Raw genomic sequence first — 12,194 nt, 5'->3', positions numbered from 1 at the left:
AAACTTTAGAACATGACAAATATTGTCTAAATCCGCAGCACATAAATGCATCTTCTTCAGACAGATCCATATTACAGTGAATTCTTTTATTTTATTTGAAAATATAGAACCTGCTTACTTCTGCCGGGTTTTCCCAATAATGAGTCATGATGACTAATTATTTTTCTTCTGCTTCTTCTACTAATGCTGTTTTTTTTATTAGATAGATAGAAAGATAGATGGATCACTAGAATCAAAAACTGCACACGTTGTACATCACTTTAAAAACTACAGTAACCAGTTTACCCCGCGGAGTTCGTGCAAATCAGTCGTCCGCATTTTTTCTGGATGATGTGCGCAGAAAAATAGGGCGTTGTGGAGACTCCCTCATTCATTCGCAGAGAAAAGTCTCTGTTCTTAAAGACGTAGACGAGCGTATTGTATCTATAACGGAGCTAAAAGAAAAAAAAAAGGGGGGGGGAAGGCGTTTTTAACTTGATCCGAGTCAAAGAGCAGGATAGCCCCAATGTATGCAGAGTGGTCACTGCGCAAAGAACAACAGACTCCAGAGATAAGCTGAAATTGACATTGGCAAGACTAGTTTATAAGCCACCCAAGCTTTGAACCTGTTTGATCGCTCGTACGGGTTGGTTGGGAGTTTAATTAGGAGGTACTTTACTTCGGCGTCTCTTGCACAATCAGGAACAAAAACTAGCGTTTGTCCATCCCCGAGGCTTCAAAGAAGCAGTTTGTGAGGAAGACATGGCCAAGTTATTCCGAGCTGCTATCATGGGTCCACCAGGATCAGGGAAAGGAACGATATCCAAGAGGATTGCGCAAAGCTTTGGCCTGCAATATTTATCCAGTGGCCACTATCTGCGAGAGAGCATAGCGGCAAATACAGGTAGGAGAAATCTGCCCGTGTAAAGTGGCTCAAACGGCAAAGCTGGGGTGTCGACAGGAAGAACCAGGCTGCAGAAAAAAAAAGTTGCCCAGACAAACGCGTCATTGTTTGTGCTGCTAGTGTGACATTTCGATTTTCGTCTTGATGTCATTGTAACTGTCACTAATGTGTAATTAAAAGATGGGGATAGATGGGAAGTTTGCAGAGTGTGAAGCATCTGGACCTTTTTTGATTCCCAGACGCTCACTTGACAGTTCATTTCAATCCTACAGCACAAACACCAGAACACGAGGCATTTGGATGACAGCAAAACCAATTTGCTTTAATGCAATTTAAATCAAGTGGAAACGTGCAGGGTCACAATGTTTAAGCCCTTTTTATGCCACTATTTACCCCAAACAAACACCTCGTGTTGCTCACCTTACTCTCCAACTGGACTTAATTCTATTCCCATCATGTGCCAAGCTCGTGTATCCCGATGGACCTGTGTGCCAAAGTGGAAGCATGTGTGGTTGGCACACACACAGGGGTCAGTTAGGTTTTGATTGGCTAGATAAGTTGTTTAAACCAGCAAACTCTATAGGTGCATGGGGCTTTGACATTGACCCGAGAGTTTCCAGTTCACAATTAGGCAGCTAAGATAAGTTTGCAGTGGCATTTTAAAGCTTTTCACTGTTTTGAGCAAGTATAAATGGGACCCACATTATTATTATAGTTATCATCATCGTTATTAATATTATTAACCTTATTCTAGCAGCTTGGGCAACGAACTTGAGTTGCTAACCTGTTTTGTGTATCAGAGGCAGGTGTGCTGGTGAAGACCTATGTAGAAAAAGGCATGCTGGTGCCTGACCATGTGATGACCAGACTGATGCTGCCCAAACTGGAGCAGCTAAGTAGCCACAGCTGGCTCCTCGATGGTAAGGAAAATAGTGCTTTCTTTTATTTTTTATTGTTTTGTTACAATCAGTGTGCATGCTTTGTATTTATATATATATATATTTTTTATCTCTTCACTGGAAATAAATCAGATTTGCCTTGAACAAAATGAGTAGTGAGATCTCCCAGCCACCCCTTAAATCTGATTGGTCACCCTAGATGCCACCCCTCTACCCCCCAAATCCCCCAGAGGCATGTTAGAATCAGAACCAGAAGCTGAGGATTTTTATACACTACACTAAAGTGCCATAAACAGTGCCTCTTTTACTTGAATCCGAGAAATACCTAAGTGAAAACTATGTTGTACATCATCCTTTGTATGGAAATTAATGTCAACTAACAGATAAAGCTCTGTATGTGTGAGGTGGAACTTACAAATAAAATAGAAAGTCACAAGGAAAAGGGGGAAACATATTAATAATAATAATTGAGAAGAAGAGGAGATAGGAAGGTGAATGGGAAGGTGAGGAGACTACCTAAGCATGGTTTCCGGGGAGACGGAAAACAAACCTATGGGCAGTATAGGTGATCCGGCTGCACCAGAGTGCAGATGCAGAGTTGTAAGTTGAATTTAATCTAAAAGTAATGGTAAATGGTAAATGGTCTGCACTTATATGGTGCTTTTCTACCTACTGGCACTCAAAGCGCTTTACACTGCTTCTCATTCCCCCATTCGCACTCACACACCGATGGGGGAGCTGCTATGCAGCTGGCCAACGCTCACCGGGAGCAACTAAGCTGGGGTTCAGTGTCTTGCTCGGGCATTGGAGCAACAACTGTGAGATTGGTGGACAACCGCTCTACCTTCCTGCGCCATAGTCGCAAGTGTTAAAGACTCTCTGTTGTTGTATTTTGTTACTGAAGAAAGCTTCAATAAACAAGGCAAAAAGCTAAAGAAAGAAAGTTATTCCTGCATCTCCTGTGGTTGGCTTATGCCTTTTTCAAGTTTGGGCGGTTGTTGAAGCAGAGAGTCCAGAAAACTTGACAATACACTTCTCAGCTGCTACTCAGCACAATTCTTAGAAGATCTAAATCCAAAGCAAAGTTCAAACCAAAAAGCCAAGGTGTCGGTTAAAAATTCTATTTACGGATGATGTTAGCAGTCAACGAGTTCCCTCAGCTTGTTTGATCTTTCAAAGTTATAATTTATTCGCATTCAGTGCCAAGATTATAATTGACTTTTGTCACAACATTAGTAAGTTAGTGGCAAAACAGGTTTATATCTGTTACACGCCAGAAAAGGTAAATGTTTGTGTGATACACAATGCTGCATTTTCACCACGCATATGCAAAAATACAGGTCCCGATGGGAAAGGCCTAAAGCGGGACCTGTATTTTTAAATCAAGTTATGTAGTTTAACCATTTTGTAACATGGGAGATGTCCTTAGATGACAAAAATAACAGGAGATCATTGGCTTTTTTTCATGGTTAAACATTATCCGCTATCTCTAAGCGAGATGCCAAACATTGATGAAGCAAACTTGTCGGTGATAATCTGGTTTAAACCTTGAAACATGATCAGTAAACAAATAATTTAGCAAGAGACACACGCGCTGCTGCATTTATCTCAGTTTGTCGTTTTATCTGATAGAAGAGGAGATGACACACTGAAAACTAGTCCAATGCATGTGACGTACACTACACCAGGGTTTTGTGGTTTTAGAGAGACAATAGCTTCAGCTGAAGGATACATATTTACCATTTGAGCAAAGACTCACCGTGCTGATGCGTCTTTAAGCAAGGTGCAGATCATTCTTCAATGGTAACAGTGGTGCCCTGGAGGTCACCTTGATCTCTCAGTGGAGTAGGTTCAGAGGAGGAGCGTTTTCCTGTAGATATTGTGGTAAAGTAAACCCACGATAATCCAGTCACTGATATAATGGCTCTTATAGCAAAACTGGAATCAAAGACTACAATACAGTGACATATTGCACACACATCGCTCTAAAATTTGGGGCAGATTTGAATGCTCTCCAGAGGAGATGATCTGAGATGATCTGTTGACATTAAATCCAGTGCAATCAGCAAGTCCCAAGTTTTAACCTATGCAGTAATATTGAGACTAATGTTACTTAGATTCATGTTTTCCAGATGATGTCTACTTTTTGTGGTTTGGAGTTAAATATCTCAACTATTGGATGTTTTACCATAAAACAGAGATATTCACTTTCCCATCTGCCTGAACTCTAACCTAAACAACCATTAACTCAAATTGTAATTTTCTTCAACATCCTAAACAGAACAAGCTAAACTTTAGTTGGTGACCATACCTGCTAAACACGTAAATGTGCAGAAAGAAGTCATTGTGACCCTTTTAGCATGCTGATATTAGCATTTCACTAAAAGCACCACTGTATCTTAAGTGAACCCTGGCCGAGCTGCTGCAGATGACTTGCAGATGATTGTCTTGTTCTTAGTTCTTGTGGTTTATCCAGGACACAGAACTCAGAGCATTGTTTTGCAGTAAGCTCATTCACATATTCTTGTTATATTACATCTACTTACCAAACAATTGTATGCACAAAGCTGTTAAACTGATCTACAAACAAACACACGCACACACACCTACATTGCAGCCTTTAATGTGGCAGATAGAAATATATAGGTCATATGTCAGTGTATAAGCTACCGTCTTGTCCTCACTGACGATGTCTAACATGCTGTCTCTGCTAGGTTTTCCGCGGACACTGGCACAGGCTCTGGCCCTGAACAATTTGTATCAGCTCGACTTGGTCATCAGTCTCAACATTCCCTACGAGACTCTGAGGGAGCGGCTGAGTAACCGCTGGATCCACCCAGCCAGCGGTAGAGTCTACAACATGGGCTTCAACCCACCACGAGTGCAGGTCTCAAAAGTCTAGAGGCAATGTTATAGTTACAGTGCTTCAATCATTCTGCTTGGCATTTACAGTTTTCTGGTGCCTTATTGATTTTCTTGAGGGGAATTTTGGCCTTTTGGTTTTTTTTTCCCCACAGGATTAGTCAGTGTGTGTTGAAGTTGGTAGGGATTTAAGGCCTTGATTCAGCAGGATAGAAACTTGTCAAAATGAGAGGTTGGAGTCCTGCTGCTTGTTATTTCATATTCCAATGTCTTTGTTTTTACATTTTAATTAACTTGTTTATGTTGTTATCTTTCTTTATATTTATATTGTTTCCAATATTCGAATAGCGGCTGTAGCTCAGTTGGTAGGGTAGTCGTTCAAGGACTGATGGGTCAGTGGTTGGATTCCCAGTCCCGTGTATATGTCAGCGTTTCTCTGAACCCCTAACAGCCCCTTCCCCCTTCAGATGTGCGATGCCAGTACAAGCCCGGTAGAAATTGGGGAGGGTTGCGTCAGGAAGGGAATCCGGCATAAAAACTGTGCCAAATCAACGAGCGGACAATGATCCGCTGTGGCGACCCTGAACTCACAGGCTGAGCCAAAAGGACAGAGGAAAAACAACAATATTCAACTAAATACACGATAGGGAATAATTAGTCTGATTAAACATTATATTGCAGATAAATTCAAAGTCCTATTTATTTACAAACAGTTTCCTATGAAGTTTCCCGGAATTAACAATTTCACTTTAACTATTCTCATTAATGAAAAAGGAACGATAAATATTCAATTGGGGCTCAAAACAATTAACTAAAAAAATGCCTCAGAACTTCCTGTTACTGACACCAAACGATGTAATTGTTTCCTGAATAATTGCAAGAAATTATTACATAACCTGTACAACAATGTTTTACCACAGCTTTTGGTTCCCTGACAACAAATGCCCTCTGTGAGCAGTATCACATGTTTGCATCTTGGCTGTGAGGCCACATATTGTTTGTATTGGAACATGGTTTACATGACCTCACTATAGGAAATTAGTCTCCTAATTCTCCTAATTGTTTTGCAGCATTTTATTTTATTAATTATTATAGGCAGTAAAATATTGTATCACGATGATGTTTTTAGGTCAGGTATTCTTGTACAAAGCAATTTGTGAGCTTGGGATAAAGGAGTGACATGTCAGATAGAAAGCTGTAAAGCCCCTTACATCTTTATATAATTCTTAAAGATCCTGAAAAGGACATGGGCCATAGTTAGTGCATGTTTCCCAATCTTATTTTACTGTTTTGTGATCTAATTGTTATGAGATATTAATGTATTATCTTTGTTACAGCAGCTTCGTTGCATTTTTTAACACGTGACCTTGTGCTCAGGGTAAGGATGACATTACTGGGGAGTCTCTGATTCAGCACGATGACGACAAGCCAGAAGCCCTGATGGCCAGACTTAGACACTACAAGGATGTGGCCAAGCCTGTCATAGACTTATACAAGTCAGTAAATATTTCAAGCTGAGTCTCCTAACTGTGAATTTTGAATACAGCTAAGCCCCAAATGAGAACATGATGCTATTTAATGTAAATGGCCACTGGCAAAAACAGTGACCAATAAAAGAGGTGTAGTAGAAAAATGGACAGTCCCCCTACCCACTGTTAACATTGTTAACCTTTAAACAAAACCACTTTTTCCAAGTTTAACCAAAGGGCTTTTCTCGTTTAAATGTAACTACACACGGGACTCGGGGGTTGAACTCAGATGCACTTTGTACGCATGCCATCCACCCCAACCACCTCCTTGTGACTTGATTTGGGAAATTCATTTTTCAAAGGGTTGGAAAATCAAATCAACTTCACTTAGACAGGAAATGATGAATGTACATAAGTATGCAACTCAACAAGGACCACACAACATACAAAACGTTATTATGTGGTTAGCGAATGATTGCAGATTAATTTTGGATTCTGATCCTTTAGGATACAATATCAACTAAGGCTGTAGTATTATCTGTGCTATGGCCTTGTCTTGTAGATTTGCTCATATGGTAAATAATACTAAATGAACTGGTGTTAAATAAAATTGCCACAAAGATAATCAGAGTAATTTGTCTGTTTTACAGTTTTGGTAAAATGAAATTTGTCTGCAGTTCATTCATGTACGATGTTGTCAAACAAAACCAAAGGGCCATGACACACCTGTATCTATGACCAGACCCTCAGCATAAACCTGCAACCAGGAACGTGTGCAATAAGACAATATCTCCAGTTCTGCTGAGTCAATTTGATTAAGTCCAAAAATGTTCATGGGTGCAATGCTGAATCGGTTTTAAAATGAAGAGACTGTACAAACTGTAATTACAGTGCAACGAGATTTTCATCTTAATTGTCCTTCTGTTTCTTCACGTAGGTCACAGGGAATCCTGCACTCATTCTCTGGTACAGAGACAGACCGGATTTGGCCTTATATCAACTCTCTCCTCAGCACCAAGATGCACACACAGCCATTAGATGCCCGCCAAAGTCAGACACCCTGACACTACTGTGAAAGAAAAGACCACAGGAAAACATCGAGAGGCTTCCTGAGGAAGTGGGATGATGTTTCTCCAAGCTGGCCACGGTGTCAGCTTTCAGCTTCCTTATTAATGGACCAGGAAACTGATCGGATCTGTAGTGTGTAACATGTTTTCGAGTCAGTCACTAGTTGTTGTTTTTTTTTTTCAAATGCACAACTGTAAGCAAACACAGCACAAGCTTTATACTGTAGATTCAGCTGAATTTATGATCATAGTAAAGTATAATTTCCAACCAAAAAAATTTAACTTTTATTGTTTTATCTTTTCACACTAAATATGCATCATAGCTTGTTTGGAGAAAAATGTAGCGCAAAAAGTATTATTGTTAGAAATATACAACATTATTAATGGGAATAATAGGAAACATACATAATTATCTATAAAAATTTGATTATTTCCACATCAAATTATAGTTTTATTATGAAGCAATAAACAATATGCGGTTACCTCTATATAATCTTAGAGGGAAAGTCAACATAAGTTACTCTTCACTGTGGTTATGAGTAGAGTGTGCACAACACAATAATTTGATTAACTGCATTGTGTTGCATTTAAAACCTAAGTCAGTCTTTGACAGATGTTCTTTAGGTTTAATTTTTATCATAAATGGCTAACCAGTGCAAGCTTGTGACCTGTGTAATATGCTGTAAATGATGCTTAACCAGTTGCTAACTCTTTGGCTTTGTCAGCTCGGTGTTTCTAGATTGTATACATCAGTTACGTGAGCACTGCACTCTACAGTATATACACGAAGTGCTATTTTTCTGCTGTTGTGCTGGAAGGCTGCAGGGTTGCATACAGTCAACCTTGGGCTGGTGCTGGGATTGTAAACTGTATAAATAAATACATTGTAAATATTGTTACATACCTTTAGGGTTGCGATAAGGTTTTAAGCTTCAAAAAGTCATGATGTTGTTATAATGTAATGCAGGGCGGCAACTTTCCAGTCCCTGTCCGGCTTGTTTCCCAAGTGCCCGTTCCCTACCAGCTCCTGATTGCCTCAATCAGCTTCTGATTGACCGAAACACCTGATCCAGGTAGTCAGCAGTGGACAGGCCAGGGATAGTTGGAAAACCAGCAGGGCCCTGGGGACCTGGAATCACCCACCCTTGGAGTAATGCCTGCGCTAACTTTGTTCAACTTTTGTCAAAATTTTGTTGGATTGTAACTTTAGTCACAATAATGAGCCAAGGTCAAAGGTTTTATCTTTTAGACTGTTTCACACTGAAGCCTTTTTGCATCAAGAACAACGTGCAAAACTGTTTTTTGTTGTTAGTGGGTTTTTTGTTTTTAGGCGATTGCTCAAGGCTTAATATGTAGCACAGTGGTGTGAGTTTGCTTTTAACAGTACAATAAGTCAAGCACAATAATGACGAACATGTGCAATAAAGTCCAGCCAATAATTGTTGTGCAGTGAGCTGTTCCTGCTGCACCTTAATTCATTTTAAAGAGTACAAATGACGCTACAACATTCTTTTATTTTTGAAAGTTTATTGGGATTTGTGGGAGTATGTTGGGTGTGTGTTGTAGAGATTGTACTTTCAGCCCTTCAAGATAGTTTTGAATAGAAGGACCACAGACAAACACTCTTGCTACATCTCAGCAGCTTTTCACAGTGCCTTCAGCAACAAAAGCATAAAGTGCATACAGTAGATGATCATTTATATTGCCGAGTATGGAGGTTTAAAGCATCTGGAGTGCGGTCAGTTTACAGTTGGGGTGTTGTGATGCTCGTTGTGTGTTGTTTGGATGTGTTGAGTTGTACATGACCACACCCCTTTACTGCTGTTGTGTAACACCACAGTGCATTTGTTTTCCTTTCCTTTCCTATTTTTATAGAGTGCTGATGTTACATTTCAAGAACAATAAACTTATTTTCTCATCACTCTGTGCGATCGGTTGTTGCAGTATCGTAGTACACCTTACTGCACATGTGTACACCTGTTTTGTTAATTAACTGTGTCCTATGATCAGGTTCTTTTGTGTGACTTTACCACACTAGTTTTATGATGTTGGGTGTTACAATAGATGCCTTGAACATATCATTTTCATTCCCGGCATGCTCTAAGGATGAGGGTGTAACCATCTAAAGCCACAACATAAAACTCTGCATATTCACTGTAACTGAAAGTCACGACGTGCTCGTCTTTCTTTCTCCTGGAAATATTAAACTATTTTTTTTTAAATCTGCGCTCCTCCCTTCTCTGATCCTACAGCTTTCACATGATTTGAGAAAAACAGGAAGCAGCCGGAGGGGTGTGCAAACTTGCACTGAATATAAAAACTACAGTAGTACTCGCTCTGGCATGCATGCATGCACGCACGCACGCACGTACGTACTACCTGTGGGCTATACAGTACCTCCTCCTTTCTCGTTTAATCCTCTGAGTCCTGTAAATAAACCCCATGTGCTTTAGAGCTTGCGTGGAAGTCCTACTCGATTCTCATGGATTAGTGGGATCAGATGTGTTTACCTTTGCCAAGAGGTGCAGCGCGGCGATGAGCTTCTTTGTGCCACGATGCAGATTTAGATGCACAAAAGCTAAAATATAGCGCAATTGCAGTTGTGTCTCAAGATTTGTTGAAATCCTTGTTCTTATGGAGACCTCTACTGTAGGCAATCGGTACTGAGCCATTGTGTGACCTAAAAATGACTTAATGCTCGGTTTAAATCTCCATAATAGTATTTGTATTGTTGGGATACTCCATGTCTTTCAGTTACTGCAGTGCTCTTTTGTAAATAAAGACATGTACTATATGAGAACTCTACATTATGAAGTGCAGGATTTCCGATGGTGGATCAACCTCACTGACAGCTCAGATGCGCTGAGCGGCGCAGTTTCGGCTCCACAGAGCCATGAACATCCACACTAGCCGCTTGTGCGTGGCTCACGCTCATCCACACCTTCTACAGATCTACCCATCGCCATCGCGGGACCCTGTTTGTTTCCTATGTGCCAAAATGTGATTATATGATCGTGCCATCAGCTGCAGCTGGCCCTGTAAATTTCCTGACAGGTTAACTGGGGACGCCTGGGGAATTCTTTCAGCACCGTTTGTCTCACGGGACGTTTACCGCTTTGACCTTTGACTGGCAGCGAATGACAAATCAAAGGTCCGCGTCTGTGAGCGGAGCCGGATTTCAAAGCGCATCTCTACCGCGGCACAAGACGGCGCTCCCGGGAGAATGGTAGAACGCGCACAGAAAGGTAAAGTCGCCTGCAGGACTTACTGTTTATGCTCATTTGATGCGATTCATGGGACAGGTTTTCTAGTGTCTTGTGTATAAAGCCAGGCTGAGAAGAGGAGAGCATCATTCGGTTATCTGTGTGTGGATGTTACATAATATGAGGCTGCTGTGGAAACCCTGACCACTTCCTCTCCACAGTGGACCTCCACAAGATGGACAGAGATCATCAACAAACATCCTTACAGGTGGAAATACTGTGTTTGTCCACAGATTACTGTAAACATGATGGATGACATCATTTGGGTTATTTTTATCAGGCGTGTCCAGTTTCTAGTAATAATAATAATTATTATTATTTTAACACATGATCGCCTACATGACACGTCTGTTTATTGCTGCATGACAATCGCTGCTATTCTTGTTTTATCCCAATGATAAATAACGGGGACGGTTGTCACTTAGATTACAGATGGATTTTCGGTCAGCTGATGATTTCGGTAACGGCATTTCGGGACACCTTTAAAGACGTAAGGCACTCCCCAGAAATCCGTCTGATTTAGGTTTTAACGCATTGAAAGCAAACGAATCATCTACCATCAGTAATCATAGTATATTTAAATGTGAGGTTTATTTTGTCCTCATCATCAATATTGCGAGAATCACCATCTTAACCATTCAGGTCTGGCTCTGTGCTGTGAGGACGGCTCCTGTGTTGTCCAATAGCGCAACGCCACGTCACACACGTCACGTGATCAGCTCAAGACAGCTTGGCGCAGTTTCACGCTCAGATCAGCAGCCACTGAGTCACATTGTGCTTCAGAATAAAATGTGTGTATTCTGTTCCACGGATGAGGGTTTAGTACCTTCAAAGCAACCACCCACTCAGATTGATGCACATTACCTCACGGTTAAAGGTACAGATTGTATCCTCGTAGTGCGGCGGGAGGAGCAGGTGCACTGTGGCCAATGGAAGGGCCTGTTGGAGGAACAACACGAATCCTTCAGTTACACGATCTAAGGTCCCAGTCTCGATTTTGCCGATCCAGCAGATTCCTGGACTCTCCTTAACCATTATGGGGATAATCATTAATCCTCAAGCTATCCTTGATGGTGATGGTAAAACCGATGAAACTAGTGAAAAGGCTTCTTTTAAGATAAGAGCCCATACAGTAGTTAGCGTACCATTACAGAAGTGTCATATAACTGTTAAAATGGAGCAGAGCTGTGCATTAATCAGTATCTTCCAGTGTAACGCAAAAGACCAAAATCCTCACTCATATCATTACGAGTCCCTAAGGGAAAGTGCTGCACTCTATTATGGGGATTCATGTTTGGGGGCAGTGTTTCATATTTAATCCCTGGCTGCATATGATATTTTGCAACGGTTAAGTCCAAAGACAATAAAACTAGAAACACTAATCCACTGGATGATATATTTCCTCATTACAAAATATGCGGTCCACATAAAAATTATACAAACCAATGCGAATCTCCATAAGTCCACCGGAGATTTCACACATGGCCAAAGTACATGAAATGCTGATTCAGAGCATGTGGGACAACACTGAAAATATGTGCGTCACATATTTTGCAATAAAAGAAATTATATTCCAGTGGGGAGGTGTGAACAAAAAAACGGGGAGGCAGAGATGAATAAACTAATCAGACTGCAGGCTGGTGAGTATTCAGACATGAAGATTTAATATTTGTCTTACCATCTGAATGGGGATTGTGAATTTAGAAAAGGACGAGTTATCCTTTAAAACACCAATTAAGACAAAATATCTT

The 12,194-nt window shown here is 40.7% G+C and overlaps 2 protein-coding genes across 4 annotated transcripts in view; both read left to right on the top strand.

Moving 5' to 3' along the window:
- The first annotated feature begins 427 nt into the window (after positions 1–427).
- ak4 (adenylate kinase 4) lies at positions 428–9,101 on the top strand. Its single transcript, XM_067512383.1, has 5 exons — positions 428–883; positions 1,684–1,803; positions 4,497–4,669; positions 6,022–6,140; positions 7,051–9,101. Exons 1-5 carry the CDS (start codon positions 742–744, stop codon positions 7,175–7,177), a joined length of 681 nt encoding a protein of 226 aa, XP_067368484.1. The 5' UTR covers positions 428–741; the 3' UTR covers positions 7,178–9,101.
- A 980-nt stretch (positions 9,102–10,081) lies between these two features.
- Positions 10,082–12,194, top strand: part of dnajc6 (DnaJ (Hsp40) homolog, subfamily C, member 6) — a 30,074-nt gene continuing 27,961 nt past the window's right edge. Inside the window, exon 1 of one of the 3 annotated variants that reach the window (XM_067512379.1) lies at positions 10,082–10,425. In XM_067512379.1, coding sequence (XP_067368480.1) covers positions 10,404–10,425 — 22 coding nt within the window. In that variant the 5' untranslated portion in view covers positions 10,082–10,403. Of the gene's footprint in view, positions 10,426–10,472; positions 10,652–12,194 lie in introns of those variants that run through there. The other 2 variants (XM_067512380.1, XM_067512376.1) reach the window with 2 other exon arrangements.

The sequence above is a fragment of the Channa argus genome, chromosome 8 (assembly GCF_033026475.1).
Source record: "Channa argus isolate prfri chromosome 8, Channa argus male v1.0, whole genome shotgun sequence".
Taxonomy (NCBI): Eukaryota; Metazoa; Chordata; class Actinopteri; order Anabantiformes; family Channidae; genus Channa; species Channa argus.
The sequence above is the reverse complement of the archived record's forward strand: the minus strand, read 5'-3'. Positions and strand labels throughout refer to the sequence as shown.

Bases quoted from the DNA above. Each gene is read 5' to 3' on its own strand.
- ak4 (XM_067512383.1), top strand. From the start codon at position 742: ATGGCCAAGTTATTCCGAGCTGCTATCATGGGTCCACCAGGATCAGGG. The intron at 884-1,683 runs GTAGGAGAAATC...TTTGTGTATCAG, and splicing joins GAGCATAGCGGCAAATACAG to AGGCAGGTGTGCTGGTGAAG. The intron at 4,670-6,021 runs GTCTCAAAAGTC...CCTTGTGCTCAG, and splicing joins TCAACCCACCACGAGTGCAG to GGTAAGGATGACATTACTGG.